The 16477-nt window shown below is 37.7% G+C and overlaps 1 protein-coding gene across 1 annotated transcript in view; it reads right to left on the bottom strand.

The window, feature by feature from the left end:
• The window catches only part of LOC138325801 (PDZ domain-containing protein GIPC1-like), a 34274-nt gene that overhangs the window by 6744 nt on the left and 11053 nt on the right, over positions 1 to 16477 (bottom strand). The window contains exon 2 of the mRNA XM_069271712.1: positions 6304 to 6673. Coding sequence (XP_069127813.1) covers positions 6304 to 6673 — 370 coding nt within the window. The remainder of the gene's footprint in view (positions 1 to 6303; positions 6674 to 16477) is intronic.

Here is a 16477-nt window from a genome sequence, read left to right as displayed (position 1 = left end):
ACATTGCACAAACATACTTTATGATCATGACCAGTGGCAACATTTCCAAAACAACCAGGGTTTTTACAGCCAATTAAAAGGGTTTCTGAGATTGATTAAAGTTCTATTTTGTCACAAACATAGTACACTGTATTTACAAACAATCAAGTTTTGATCGAATGTACTCATAGGCCAACCAACAAATTTTCAAGAGAATCACTGGATCAAATCAAAGATTTCATCAGCTGCTTTTGAGATTAACTGAATATTCATATAATTCATGAATAACACCCAGTTTTAGAGTACTTCTTGATGTAGATATGATTCTAGATCTGTTAAACCATAAAGAACATTAAGGACCGGTGCACTAATATATATCTGGTTGCTTGATGAATTAAGTCTCTACAGCGTGATAACAACTGTGGAGCCGAAATATGTAATAATAATTTATATTTGATCTACATAAGAAAGGTATAATGTAAAGATGTCTATATAAGAAAGGTAAATGTAAAGATTTCATTATATATAAGATATAATGTAAAGATGTCTATATAAGAAAGGTGTAATGTAAAGATGTCTATATAAGAAAGGTAAATGTAAAGATGTCTATATTAGAAAGGTGTAATGTAAAGATGTCTATATAAGAAAGGTAAATGTAAAGATGTCTATATTAGAAAGGTGTAATGTAAAGATGTCTATATAAGAAAGGTGTAATGTAAAGATGTCTATATAAGAAAGGTATAATGTTAAGATGTCTATCAATGATTTTTGACAGATGTACTAAACTGATCTATTTTCTAGAATGTTGAAAAATCTTACAGTGGCGTAGGAAGATGAAACGTAATGGGGGGGCAAAGGTCCTCAATATTTTGTAACCCCCCCCCCACAACCATATATACTTTACATACTTTTTTATATATCATTAAATATAATCCTTGTGCACATTTATTGACAGTGGGGTCGCTAAAAGGAAATTAGCGAATACGCAAATTGGCCAAATTAGCGAATACGCAAATTGGCCAAATTAGCGTGTGAGCGCCGAAGGCGCGAGATTTTGGGGTCTGGGGGTCGACCCCGGGAAAAATATTACGATTTAGAATGGCTGAGGTGAGTTTTACAATGTATTTTGATAATTTTGCGAGCGCGAGATTTTTGGGTTTCCACCGGGAAAAAATATTACGATTTAGATTGGCTAAGATGAGTTTTACGATGCATTTGGATGAATTTATGAGCGCCCGAAGGCGCGACTTTTTGGTGTTTGGGGGGTCCGGGGGTCTCCCCCGGGAAAAAAATTACGATTAGAATGGCTGAGATGAGTTTTACGATGTATTTTAATGATTTTAAAGCGTTCTTACCATGTTAATTTTTCGATTTAAAGTAACATGCATTTAGAAATGATAATTGTGATAATAGTGTCGTTATATCATTATGCAACCCTGCTCGATCTGAACTCAAAATAATAATGAATTAATTGTCTTGCTAAGACATATAAGCAAAGTATAATCTTTTAAGAGACATTTTTTGAAATACAAATGCAGTACGTAGAATCCCTTAATGGACATTTTCAGTGTAGTTCATGTGTATTGAATTTCTGCTATTAAAAATTTGAACATTATGTGCTTGAACGTTTTAGGAAATGCGGAAAATTTTTTAGAATGAAGAACGAAAAATGTGCAGGAGGACCCATTTTTCTTTCAAATATGCATTTTTAGAACATTTCAGTCGGCGAAAATGGGGGGGCAAAAAGACATGTTTGCCCCCCCGTCCTGGGGAACGGGGGGGCAGTTGCCCCCCCTGCCCCCCCGCTTCCTACGCCCCTGTCTTATCAATATCAATGTATTATAAACTCATCAGAAACTATGTCAAATATCTGCTGTTCAAAACAGCTTACAAATGAAATACAAATAGCAAAGCATTTCAACCTCACTGAATCAGGAAATTATGACTATAGGACTGACACATACACATCTTTTCATGAGTGGTACATTCCAGAACAAACCTATTCATCCCTAATATCATAGACACACACACCTGTACAAAACAACCTGAACAGGTGTAAACGAGACGGAAATAACTAGCACCTCTACAAAATCAATCCTTTACACTTGGTTGTAAACAGTGATTACTAGACACCTGGAATAATCCAAGGTTATATATAATTCAGTCCATGTGTACGGCTAGTTTTTATGTTTATAATACCATTATTAATTTTATAATCCATACAATGTATTTACCTTTGGGGGGAGGGGGATGTGTAAAGTAATCCTTGCTTGGTAGGGCTGGAGAGGGGGGGGGGGAGGATTTGCTTTGACTATATATGTGTACCTACAAAAAGGTTAATCTCTGTGATCTTACATTCAAAATCATATTTATCATATAATTATAAGATATCTTGTGACCAAAACCTAGCCACATAGTTTTAATACAGACACTTAATTTGCTTTTTGTCTGTCATTCAATCATTCAGTTCATCCAGCAATATATGTATGTACAATTATAATGTAAAAAGCACAAATTGTACTCAGTCATGTGTGTGAACCATTACGAGCCAACTATTATATAGAGAGAGTATTTATACCTACAACAGCATTGATCAGCCAGCTGTGTGAGATATATACGTCTATAGATGTTTCTCACCTTTATACTAGAATAAATAATTCATTGACAAACGATTTGATAAGACAGATATAGATCTATGTAACCTAATTCTGAGTTCTGTACAACTAAATGACATGCATGGAACATTCACTAATGTTAGGGACAACCTAAACACACGAGACATTATAGCTCAAACAGTTTTATAGTGACATTGAATGCATTAAAATTATTATGCAAAAATGTTTCCTTCTTATAAATTACCTTTGCCTCAGTCTCGCAATCAAAAACAATCACCCTGAAGACCACAACTATAACTATGAACTATTTTTCATATTCCACTTTATACATTATGCATAAACACCTGCAACATAAATAAATTTTTATGTCATAATAAACCTCTATCTATGTGTAAGACCTTTCATTTTGAGGATTTTAAGATATTGTTCTGAAAAGATTTTGGCACCTTCATAACCTTGTGTCTATAGAGCTATCTTACAGCATTGCACTACTATCAAACACATAATCCCATCATTCATCATTGTTCATAGGGTCAATATGTACATAATGCTTCTGTAAATGTTGTTTTCTCTCTTTCTACTACAATTTAGATAAAGACTTTAACTAATTGTAGAACATCATCTACAGCATACCAGAACACAACCTAGACAGCTTGGATCAGTACAGTGACTCTGACTCATAATACAAGTCTATAGCAAATTATTCAGCTGGTCATAAGCAACCCGATCACCTAACAACCAGGTATCATCATGTCAAAATATTTTATGTTCACCTTATTAATCCATATTTGTTACCATGGTAACCATTGGCACTCTGCAGCGCAAGTCTAGCATTACGTTTCCTATTTCATATTACTAGTCAAGGCCTTCTATCAAAACACCATGGTCTATTCTCAAGTAACACTAGGCAGATAAACAGACCTGAACAATACAACTAATCTAGCTAAACCATCACCATCATCTCAGTCTAGTAGCCAAAAAAATTTACATAATGTACCAACGAAAACAACTAGACTTCTCCAAAAAACAATTTACCATATCAAAAGCATTTCAAATAAGTTGGGGTTTGTTTGGGCTTTTTGGTATTTTATTTTTTGCAAATAATGAAAAATGAAAAACTGATCTTTATGATGATTAATCCATAAATCATATTCAGTTATATAATTATTGGTTAATTATTTATATATATATATTAACATTAAGTTTTATAATTGAATAAGGGTAAGTTTTACCATTGTTTTAAAATAATACCCTCATATTCAAATTTTGAAAATACTGAATTCCATATTTTTCAACCTCCTTTGACCATCCAACTACGTACATGCATACACAATCATGAATAATCAATGTTAAAACCACCAGGGTATATATGTATCATTATACCCTTAGGTTCACATGTGACTTCTATAACCCTACTAATGGGAATGGTAACCATATGCTAATTAATATTTAATTAGTTATACTTGTACATATAGTAATGACAATTAATTATCTACTATTGAACAAGCAAAGTTTATCTAGTCTAACACTGACTCTCCATCTCTTTTGTTATATCAATTGTATATTTTACATGATGTAATTTGTACTTATGGACCATAAGGTCCACGGAATAAAATGAATTGAATTGAATTGAAATTGACTAAAGGTGTTTCATAACTTTTATAAACCAGGAGAGATTTTCTTGCTGCATGCTTCAAATAATTTTTTATTTCCAACCAGAAAATGCCAACCCCAATAATTTCACAACACTGAATGGTCATGGTATATCACTATACTATATACAAACAATGTTTAGGGGAAGAAGAGCAGGTATATGGCAAAAACAGATAAACAACAGGGTAAATATACATCAGCTCTCAGTGTATTTACTAAATAATCAGTACACCTCGTATCAAACAACATTGTCCTGGTTATCTTTATCTGTGAAACTACAATATAACATTTTAAAAGTTTTACATCATCAATGTTCACAATACTGTGTTAATTATCTATATCCTGTTATCTGTAAGATTACGTAATACCAAGCAGATATTTTAAACTATAAATATCCTCAATGACATCTGCAATCTGATAATTTTTATTATGCGTGTTTCAGATTCCACAGTTTTTAACAAATGTAAGGAGTTGCTATCAATTAATCAAAACTTTGCTATATTTGTTGGAGATTTAGACTTAAGTGTAGAATTTTGTTCAGTTCTAAACAGTCATACGACTGTAGTCATTTTATGTCTGTGTAACAGAATATGGTAGCTACCGGGAATATATATCATAAAGCTTCGATCATCACACAGTCGGTGGATGTTGGATTTGATATTTATTTCAATCTTTCGGCCTTTTTTATTTCCATTTTTAAACAGTTACACATATAGAGTCTTTTCCAGTAATCAAGATTCCCTTGAAAATTTAAACATCACATGACATTCAAAACAATATATCACACAGAGGGTATATGGACATAAAAGTAGTACAAAGTGGTCCGTTTCTTTTGCTTCCCAACAAAAACAAAATACCACAGTTAGGGAATGTCAAACATATAATAACACGACTATCAGCATCAGGACTTCTTCTCATTTAATATGCAAGGGACATCATTACCTCTTTTTAGACTGGAAACAGTAAATTGGAAAAGGAATTTTTCCTGGTGTATATACTATATATATTTATGAAGGGCTATATGGCTATATTATGGCTATGCAGTCAAACCTGTCTATAACAACCAACCAAAAAGGCAGAGCAAATGGTCTCTATAGTCCATTGATCTTTATACAGAGGTAGTCACTAAGACAGATTTTACTGTAGTATGAAATTTTGTTGGGAATGGTGCTTCTTATCAGCCCCCAAATACCCCTAGAAAAAGCCCTGGGTATTCTGGGGTGTTGTGACTTTTTACTGTAAACCAATAAATGATTACAGAATTACATAGAACATCATGAATGGCACATTCAAGCACAGCAAAGCAACAAAGCAAGGTAAAAGAAGAGGGAACAAAAACGTCTGAAAAATTACCCAAATCAGCAGCAGAAAATAAACCATATCAACTCAAAACAAAATCATTTCTACAAGATGTACAGTAAAATAATGCTGAAAGCAATGAAAACAAAATATCTTAGAGCTAGTCTGTTGAATGTCTATGTAATTCTGTCTTCATAATTGATTCTAAAGCATTTTGGTTGCCATGGCAGCGTCTATTTCATATACAAGAGTATGTATATATAACCTGAAGCTTGGACATGTCTAGCCAGCTATATAGGATACCTGTGTTACCAGCATGTTACTTCCATTATTGGCAAACAAGACCAAATGGAATAGATACCTACTGGTATACATTTGACATTTCTGTTTAATAATTATATGAAACCTACACATTAGAGGTTTTTCAATGTTTACATCAACATATCCTTAAAATGACACATATTTGATCTTTCAAAGAAACCTTATTCATGAAAACATAATCACATTGATATTGTTGGTTACCATGGTACTATTGCAGCTAGATACCACATTTGTCTGCTACATGGAGAGAATACTAGTTGTGCATTCTGAACAATGACGTAATTGCCAATAAAATTAAACAACATATTTCAGATCTATAGAACAGTGTTCTGTCAATATCTTAATTTGGAGAAAAAGATTACACACATAATCAGCAGTCCTCACATGTGTAACATTTTGATTGCAATATTTCAAAATCGAAACAATTCATACTTACAAAAACCTGATTTCAACGGTTCCACTGTTCGGATGGTAAATGTGCTTCCTTTTGGTATATCCTTTAACATTTTTGCCACCTCGAAATGACGACAACCTACTAAGTTCTTTCCATCTATTTTTTCTATGTGATCCCCTACAGCGATTAAAGGCATTGTGTCCATAATGCTATTTTCCTTAATTCTTTTGATGAACGCGTATCCAGCACCATTATCTGTGATCGTCAATCCCAGGGCATCCTCTGACTTTGTTACATCAAGCTCCTTCGGCCGGCCCTTTATGTGTGCAAAGATGAAATCATCCAGACCGATTTGTCCTCCAAGCAATTTAGTCATGTCAATCTTGTGTGTGTTCAGTGTACAAAATAAAATCTGTTAAAACAAACATTAACTAATTAATAATTAATTACAACATTATATGCAATTCTGAAATAAGAATATCACACATGCATTATATCACACAAAAGTGCATGGACATTATTTGTGACTGTCAAGATGTAATTTTGTGTCTTGATAAAGGGGCAGATCGCCTAAAAAATAATGACAAGATTTTGTCCACACTGTTGGAATTACTTCTTTGCCCCCATATTCACACTACAGATACATGGAATTATTACAGAGTTATTGCCCTTTGTATAATTTTGTTTCATTCATAGATATCTATCTGCAGAATGGAAACTATATGCTGCTGTACCAAATGGAATGCTTTCTACAAGGGACTTTGGCTTCCTCCCAAGGTAAATATAAAAAACCAAAATACATAATCTTTTTTAATTTTATTTTATTTTTTGACATTAACAACGACGGTTATTCAAGGATAAGCTAGGATTAGAAGGTGAAGAAACTCGGTGTAGTAGAGTAGCTAGTACTAGCAGAAAATCCACCAACCTAATGGCAGTACCTAGCCAATGCCAGATGTGGGTCCATTCAAACTTAACATCCACAGGTGGAAGACTATAACTGATATTATGTTTCAATACCTTAACCACTTGGCCTGACCATGGCCCCTTGAGTTTAAATTGATGTTATGCATTGACCCCTACACAGACTAATTAGCATACCTTAGTTAACATCATATTAGGTCACCACCATAAAACCAGAATGGAGACAGATCCACAGATATTATCTGTATCTATGTGACCTACCTAGCAGACAGTTGTAATCAGTGTACAGGTATCTCGCCGCTATCTCCTCCGGCTAAACACAACAATAGATATACACCTCACATTGTTTGACTTTCTACTTTATTTCTACTGTTCCAATAAATCCGGCCATCCCGATACACGACAGATCTGTTTAATACACTACTGGTATCTGTTATTGTTCAGTATCTCTATTCCGCTGTAATTCACAGGTATGTGAAATTTCCGCGTGTATATATATTATAACCAATTTCTGCCTCTATATCACTATTCAATAGTTTACACTGTGGAGAACTAATTAAGGTCCCATATATTTATAAAGCTAAATTTAAATGGAATTCATTATGTAATACGAACAAGTATTTGCATGTCTATAATTACAAAACATAATGTTTTTTCTATGCATTAATGTCTGAGGCAAACAAATGTCACTCTCAAGACCACAAACCTATCCAAGTTTTAAAACTGCATGCATGTTCCAACTAATTGTAAATTGCATAAAAAGTTATTAAATACAATTTTAACATGGAAAATCCAAACAAGTTTTATTTCATTTTTGTTTTATTTTTGTTTGATTTAGAAGCATGTGCTAATATAAGAAACAATGAAAGGATATATACAGTACATAAATAATAATTATTTAACTGAGGAATATGTCTTTATTTGTCAGGTCTCCAGGGTGATACTAGTTTCATGTATCCCCTTGACCATGCACCCACATGTACATGTCTCTGGATTATAAAGTTACCATCACACTATTTTGTTACCAGCTGCTCTTTACCTACAACACCTACATACAAGACACTGTACTTTATATATAGACACAGCATTCACAATATACTGTACACATATATATTTACATATGCCTCTATATAGTCAACGGGAGGGGAGTTGCGTTCAAATTAGCGTAAACGCAACGACGTATGAATACAAACCCAAAGTAGGATCATACTATTTCTAGTTCACGCTTCGGTAAGATTTTGCATCATATGATAATCTAAATAAACTGTAATTACTTAATTTACATTTTACCTTTTCACAGATGACAGATTTGCTTTGAATTAATAAGAAACTAAAAAATGATTTCGGTCATCTATTTGTCTCAAGACTGATCCTTAGGTGGCACAGACAATAACATGCTCGTCATTAGCCTACTCGGTTGGCCTACTTTATGAAATGTAAACAAAGTTTCATTGTTATCGGATTCAAAATAATAACCTTTAACGCAATCAAAACACCGTTCAATCTTTATATTTACATAAATAAGTCTACTTTTACGTCAAATTTAAAACCCAACTTAGCAACCATCATCGTTTTAAATTTGACGTAAAAGTAGACTTATTTATGTAAATATAAAGATTGAACAGTGTTTTGATTGCGTTAAAGGTGGTATGAACGCAATGGGATACAGACATATTCTACATGTAGCGCTAACGCGCTACATTGAATATGTCTGTATCCCATTGCATTCATACCAACTTTAACGCAATCAAAACACTGTTCAATCTCTATATAAAGCTATCATATAAATATTGAAACGCCAGTTACTATCTTAAGAATTAAACATAACCTTTGACCTATAGAGTTACTACCCCATATTTACTTATGATCAATGAACAAATATTCGCAAATAATTCAGGGCAAACTTTTACATATCTATCATCTGACATACATATCAGGATACTATTTCTACCTGTAATTATGAATAAGTTGAAATCAAGGTGAGAAGTTAGGCCTCACTTATAGTATCATTGAAATTCCTGCTATGTAACCACATGATCTGTTACTGAAGTCATAAATGTCAAATACACTACAAAAAATAAACAACAGCGTCCCGAGGCAAGATTTCATTGGTGAAAACACAATGTATAAGTATATAATAGACACGATAATCTGCAAAAATCGGGCTGCAACAAGGATGTCTGTTCTTATTCTAATATGCGTTCAATATTTGGAGATACAATGTATATTTACTTTTTCCAATAATTAAAGTCAAGGTAGAATTACGTTTGTTCTGGAATTATGCAGAACTCTCCTATGGATAATCTAGGTCAAGAGCTACCTTTTAAGCGTATATTAGTCATTAACTGGTACAATCAATGTTTAAATCACAAGTATAAGTTTCACCCACTTTTCATAGTATCTTCATCATATATCATTCTAAAGAAAACTACCTTAATAACACACGTCATTGAAATTGACTACAAGTAACCCATAAACTTTCAATTTCTCTTCAATGGAGAAGATAAAATCACTCCCTAAAAATAGTTTAAAATACATCAGTTTATACATGTATATCTATATATATATAGGTAAGCATTGGTCCCCTGCCCTCCTCCCACCCTCACTGGCTCAGCTGAACTATATTACAATGGCAACTGGAACTAAAATTTCTTTATAAATATATCCATGTCACTCTCCTCTAGATATGTACCTCCAGAAGCCATATCAAACCTACCATGTCACTCTCTTCTAGATCTGTACCTCCAGAAGCCATATCAAACTACCATGTCACTCTCCTCTAGATCTGTACCTCCAGAAGCCATATCAAACTACCATGTCACTCTCCTCTAGATCTGTACCTCCAGAAGCCATATCAAACTACCATGTCACTCTCCTCTAGATCTGTACCTCCAGAAGCCATATCAAACTACCATGTCACTCTCTTCTAGATCTGTACCTCCAGAAGCCATATCAAACTACCATGTCACTCTCTCTAGATCTGTACCTCCAGAAGCCATATCAAACTACCATGTCACTCTCCTCTAGATCTGTACCTCCAGAAGCCATATCAAACTACCATGTCACTCTCCTCTAGATCTGTACCTCCAGAAGCCATATCAAACTACCATGTCACTCTCCTCTAGATCTGTACCTCCAGAAGCCATATCAAACTACCATGTCACTCTCCTCTAGATCTGTACCTCCAGAAGTCATATCAAACTACCATGTCACTCTCCTCTAGATCTGTACCTCCAGAAGCCATATCAAACTACCATGTCACTCTCCTCTAGATCTGTACCTCCAGAAGCCATATCAAACTACCATGTCACTCTCCTCTAGATCTGTACCTCCAGAAGCCATATCAAACTACCATGTCACTCTCCTCTAGATCTGTACCTCCAGAAGCCATATCAAACTACCATGTCACTCTCCTCTAGATCTGTACCTCCAGAAGTCATATCAAACTACCATGTCACTCTCCTCTAGATCTGTACCTCCAGAAGCCATATCAAACTACCATGTCACTCTCCTCTAGATCTGTACCTCCAGAAGCCATATCAAACTACCATGTCACTCTCCTCTAGATCTGTACCTCCAGAAGCCATATCAAACTACCATGTCACTCTCCTCTAGATCTGTACCTCCAGAAGTCATATCAAACTACCATGTCACTCTCCTCTAGATCTGTACCTCCAGAAGCCATATCAAACTACCATGTCACTCTCCTCTAGATCTGTACCTCCAGAAGCCATATCAAACTACCATGTCACTCTCCTCTAGATCTGTACCTCCAGAAGCCATATCAAACTACCATGTCACTCTCCTCTAGATCTGTACCTCCAGAAGCCATATCAAACTACCATGTCACTCTCCTCTAGATCTACCACATATCAAACTACCATCTAGATCTGTACCTCCAGAAGCCATATCAAACTACCATGTCACTCTCCTCTAGATCTGTACCTCCAGAAGTCATATCAAACTACCATGTCACTCTCCTCTAGATCTGTACCTCCAGAAGCCATATCAAACTACCATGTCACTCTCCTCTAGATCTGTACCTCCAGAACAGAAGCCATATCAAACTACCATGTCACTCTCTTCTAGATCTGTACCTCCAGAAGCCATATCAAACTACCATGTCACTCTCCTCTAGATCTGTACCTCCAGAAGCCATATCAAACTACCATGTCACTCTCCTCTAGATCTGTACCTCCAGAAGCCATATCAAACTACCATGTCACTCTCCTCTAGATCTGTACCTCCAGAAGCCATATCAAACTACCATGTCACTCTCCTCTAGATCTGTACCTCCAGAAGTCATATCAAACTACCATGTCACTCTCCTCTAGATCTGTACCTCCAGAAGCCATATCAAACTACCATCACTCTCCTCTAGATCTGTACCTCCAGAAGCATATCAAACTACCATGTCACTCTCCTCTAGATCTGTACCTCCAGAAGCCATATCAAACTACCATGTCACTCTCCTCTAGATCTGTACCTCCAGAAGCCATATCAAACTACCATGTCACTCTCCTCTAGATCTGTACCTCCAGAAGCCATATCAAACTACCATGTCACTCTCCTCTAGATCTGTACCTCCAGAAGCCATATCAAACTACCATGTCACTCTCCTCTAGATCTGTACCTCCAGAAGCCATATCAAACTACCATGTCACTCTCCTCTAGATCTGTACCTCCAGAAGCCATATCAAACTACCATGTCACTCTCCTCTAGATCTGTACCTCCAGAAGCATATCAAACTACCATGTCACTCTCCTCTAGATCTGTACCTCCAGAAGCCATATCAAACTACCATGTCACTCTCCTCTAGATCTGTACCTCCAGAAGCCATATCAAACCTACCATGTCACTCTCCTCTAGATCTGTACCTCCAGAAGTCATATCAAACTACCATGTCACTCTCCTCTAGATCTGTACCTCCAGAAGCCATATCAAACTACCATGTCACTCTCCTCTAGATCTGTACCTCCAGAAGCCATATCAAACTACCATGTCACTCTCCTCTAGATCTGTACCTCCAGAAGCCATATCAAACTACCATGTCACTCTCCTCTAGATCTGTACCTCCAGAAGCCATATCAAACTACCATGTCACTCTCCTCTAGATCTGTACCTCCAGAAGCCATATCAAACTACCATGTCACTCTCCTCTAGATCTGTACCTCCAGAAGCCATATCAAACTACCATGTCACTCTCCTCTAGATCTGTACCTCCAGAAGCCATATCAAACTACCATGTCACTCTCCTCTAGATCTGTACCTCCAGAAGCCATATCAAACTACCATGTCACTCTCCTCTAGATCTGTACCTCCAGAAGCCATATCAAACTACCATGTCACTCTCCCTCTAGATCTGTACCTCCAGAAGCCATATCAAACTACCATGTCACTCTCCTCTAGATCTGTACCTCCAGAAGCCATATCAAACTACCATGTCACTCTCCTCTAGATCTGTACCTCCAGAAGCCATATCAAACTACCATGTCACTCTCCTCTAGATCTGTACCTCCAGAAGCCATATCAAACTACCATGTCACTCTCCTCTAGATCTGTACCTCCAGAAGCCATATCAAACTACCATGTCACTCTCCTCTAGATCTGTACCTCCAGAAGCCATATCAAACTACCATGTCACTCTCCTCTAGATCTGTACCTCCAGAAGCCATATCAAACTACCATGTCACTCTCTTAGTCTCTGTACCCCAGAAGCATATCAAACTACCATGTCACTCTCCTCTAGATCTGTACCTCCAGAAGCCATATCAAACTACACATGTCACTCTCCTCTAGATCTGTACCTCCAGAAGCCATATCAAACTACCATGTCACTCTCCTCTAGATCTGTACCTCCAGAAGCCATATCAAACTACCATGTCACTCTCCTCTAGATCTGTACCTCCAGAAGCCATATCAAACTACCATGTCACTCTCCTCTAGATCTGTACCTCCAGAAGCCATATCAAACTACCATGTCACTCTCCTCTAGATCTGTACCTCCAGAAGCCATATCAAACTACCATGTCACTCTCCTCTAGATCTGTACCTCCAGAAGTCATATCAAACTACCATGTCACTCTCCTCTAGATCTGTACCTCCAGAAGCCATATCAAACTACCATGTCACTCTCCTCTAGATCTGTACCTCCAGAAGTCATATCAAACTACCATGTCACTCTCCTCTAGATCTGTACCTCCAGAACAGAAGCCATATCAAACTATCATGTCACTCTCCTCTAGATCTGTACCTCCAGAAGTCATATCAAACTACCATGTCACTCTCCTCTAGATCTGTACCTCCAGAAGCCATATCAAACTACCATGTCACTCTCCTCTAGATCTGTACCTCCAGAAGCCATATCAAACTACCATGTCACTCTCCTCTAGATCTGTACCTCCAGAAGCCATATCAAACTACCATGTCACTCTCCTCTAGATCTGTACCTCCAGAAGCCATATCAAACTACCATGTCACTCTCCTCTAGATCTGTACCTCCAGAAGTCATATCAAACTACCATGTCACTCTCCTCTAGATCTGTACCTCCAGAAGCCATATCAAACTACCATGTCACTCTCCTCTAGATCTGTACCTCCAGAAGCCATATCAAACTACCATGTCACTCTCCTCTAGATCTGTACCTCCAGAAGCCATATCAAACTACCATGTCACTCTCCTCTAGATCTGTACCTCCAGAAGCCATATCAAACTACCATGTCACTCTCCTCTAGATCTGTACCTCCAGAAGCCATATCAAACTACCATGTCACTCTCCTCTAGATCCGTACCTCCAGAAGTCATATCAAACCTACCATGTCACTCTCCTCTAGATCTGTACCTCCAGAAGCCATATCAAACTACCATGTCACTCTCCTCTAGATCTGTACCTCCAGAAGCCATATCAAACTACCATGTCACTCTCCTCTAGATCTGTACCTCCAGAAGCCATATCAAACTACCATGTCACTCTCCTCTAGATCTGTACCTCCAGAAGTCATATCAAACTACCATGTCACTCTCCTCTAGATCTGTACCTCCAGAAGTCATATCAAACTACCATGTCACTCTCCTCTAGATCTGTACCTCCAGAAGCCATATCAAACTACCATGTCACTCTCCTCTAGATCTGTACCTCCAGAAGCCATATCAAACTACCATGTCACTCTCCTCTAGATCTGTACCTCCAGAAGTCATATCAAACTACCATGTCACTCTCCTCTAGATCTGTACCTCCAGAAGTCATATCAAACTACCATGTCACTCTCCTCTAGATCTGTACCTCCAGAACAGAAGCCATATCAAACTATCATGTCACTCTCCTCTAGATCTGTACCTCCAGAAGCCATATCAAACTACCATGTCACTCTCCTCTAGATCTGTACCTCCAGAAGTCATATCAAACTACCATGTCACTCTCCTCTAGATCTGTACCTCCAGAAGAGCCATATCAAACTACCATGTCACTCTCCTCTAGATCTGTACCTCCAGAAGTCATATCAAACTACCATGTCACTCTCCTCTAGATCTGTACCTCCAGAAGCCATATCAAACTACCATGTCACTCTCCTCTAGATCTGTACCTCCAGAAGCCATATCAAACTACCATGTCACTCTCCTCTAGATCTGTACCTCCAGAAGTCATATCAAACTACCATGTCACTCTCCTCTAGATCTGTACCTCCAGAAGCCATATCAAACTACCATGTCACTCTCCTCTAGATCTGTACCTCCAGAAGTCATATCAAACTACCATGTCACTCTCCTCTAGATCTGTACCTCCAGAAGCCATATCAAACTACCATGTTACTCTCCTCTAGATCTGTACCTCCAGAAGCCATATCAAACTACCATGTCACTCTCCTCTAGATCTGTACCTCCAGAAGCCATATCAAACTACCATGTCACTCTCCTCTAGATCTGTACCTCCAGAAGCCATATCAAACTACCATGTCACTCTCCTCTAGATCTGTACCTCCAGAAGCCATATCAAACTACCATGTCACTCTCCTCTAGATCTGTACCTCCAGAAGTCATATCAAACTACCATGTCACTCTCCTCTAGATCTGTACCTCCAGAAGCCATATCAAACTACCATGTCACTCTCCTCTAGATCTGTACCTCCAGAAGCCATATCAAACTACCATGTCACTCTCCTCTAGATCTGTACCTCCAGAAGTCATATCAAACTACCATGTCACTCTCCTCTAGATCTGTACCTCCAGAAGCCATATCAAACCTACCATGTCACTCTCCTCTAGATCTGTACCTCCAGAAGCCATATCAAACTACCATGTCACTCTCCTCTAGATCTGTACCTCCAGAAGCCATATCAAACTACCATGTCACTCTCCTCTAGATCTGTACCTCCAGAAGCCATATCAAACTACCATGTCACTCTCCTCTAGATCTGTACCTCCAGAAGCCATATCAAACTACCATGTCACTCTCCTCTAGATCTGTACCTCCAGAAGCCATATCAAACTACCATGTCACTCTCCTCTAGATCTGTACCTCCAGAAGCCATATCAAACTACCATGTCACTCTCCTCTAGATCTGTACCTCCAGAACAGAAGCCATATCAAACTATCATGTCACTCTCCTCTAGATCTGTACCTCCAGAAGCCATATCAAACTACCATGTCACTCTCCTCTAGATCTGTACCTCCAGAAGTCATATCAAACTACCATGTCACTCTCCTCTAGATCTGTACCTCCAGAAGTCCATATCAAACTACCATGTCACTCTCCTCTAGATCTGTACCTCCAGAAGTCATATCAAACTACCATGTCACTCTCCTCTAGATCTGTACCTCCAGAAGCCATATCAAACTACCATGTCACTCTCCTCTAGATCTGTACCTCCAGAAGCCATATCAAACTACCATGTCACTCTCCTCTAGATCTGTACCTCCAGAAGCCATATCAAACTACCATGTCACTCTCCTCTAGATCTGTACCTCCAGAAGCCATATCAAACTACCATGTCACTCTCTCCTCTAGATCTGTACCTCCAGAAGCCATATCAAACTACCATGTCACTCTCCTCTAGATCTGTACCTCCAGAAGCCATATCAAACTACCATGTCACTCTCCTCTAGATCTGTACCTCCAGAAGTCATATCAAACTACCATGTCACTCTCCTCTAGATCTGTACCTCCAGAAGCCATATCAAACTACCATGTCACTCTCCTCTAGATCTGTACCTCCAGAAGCCATATCAAACTACCATGTCACTCAAGCTCTCCTCTAGATCTGTACCTCCAGAAGCCATATCAAACTACCAT

The sequence above is a fragment of the Argopecten irradians genome, chromosome 6 (assembly GCF_041381155.1).
Source record: "Argopecten irradians isolate NY chromosome 6, Ai_NY, whole genome shotgun sequence".
Lineage (NCBI taxonomy): Eukaryota > Metazoa > Mollusca > Bivalvia > Pectinida > Pectinidae > Argopecten > Argopecten irradians.
Note: the sequence above shows the minus strand (reverse complement) of the source record. Positions and strands in the feature narration are given on the sequence as shown.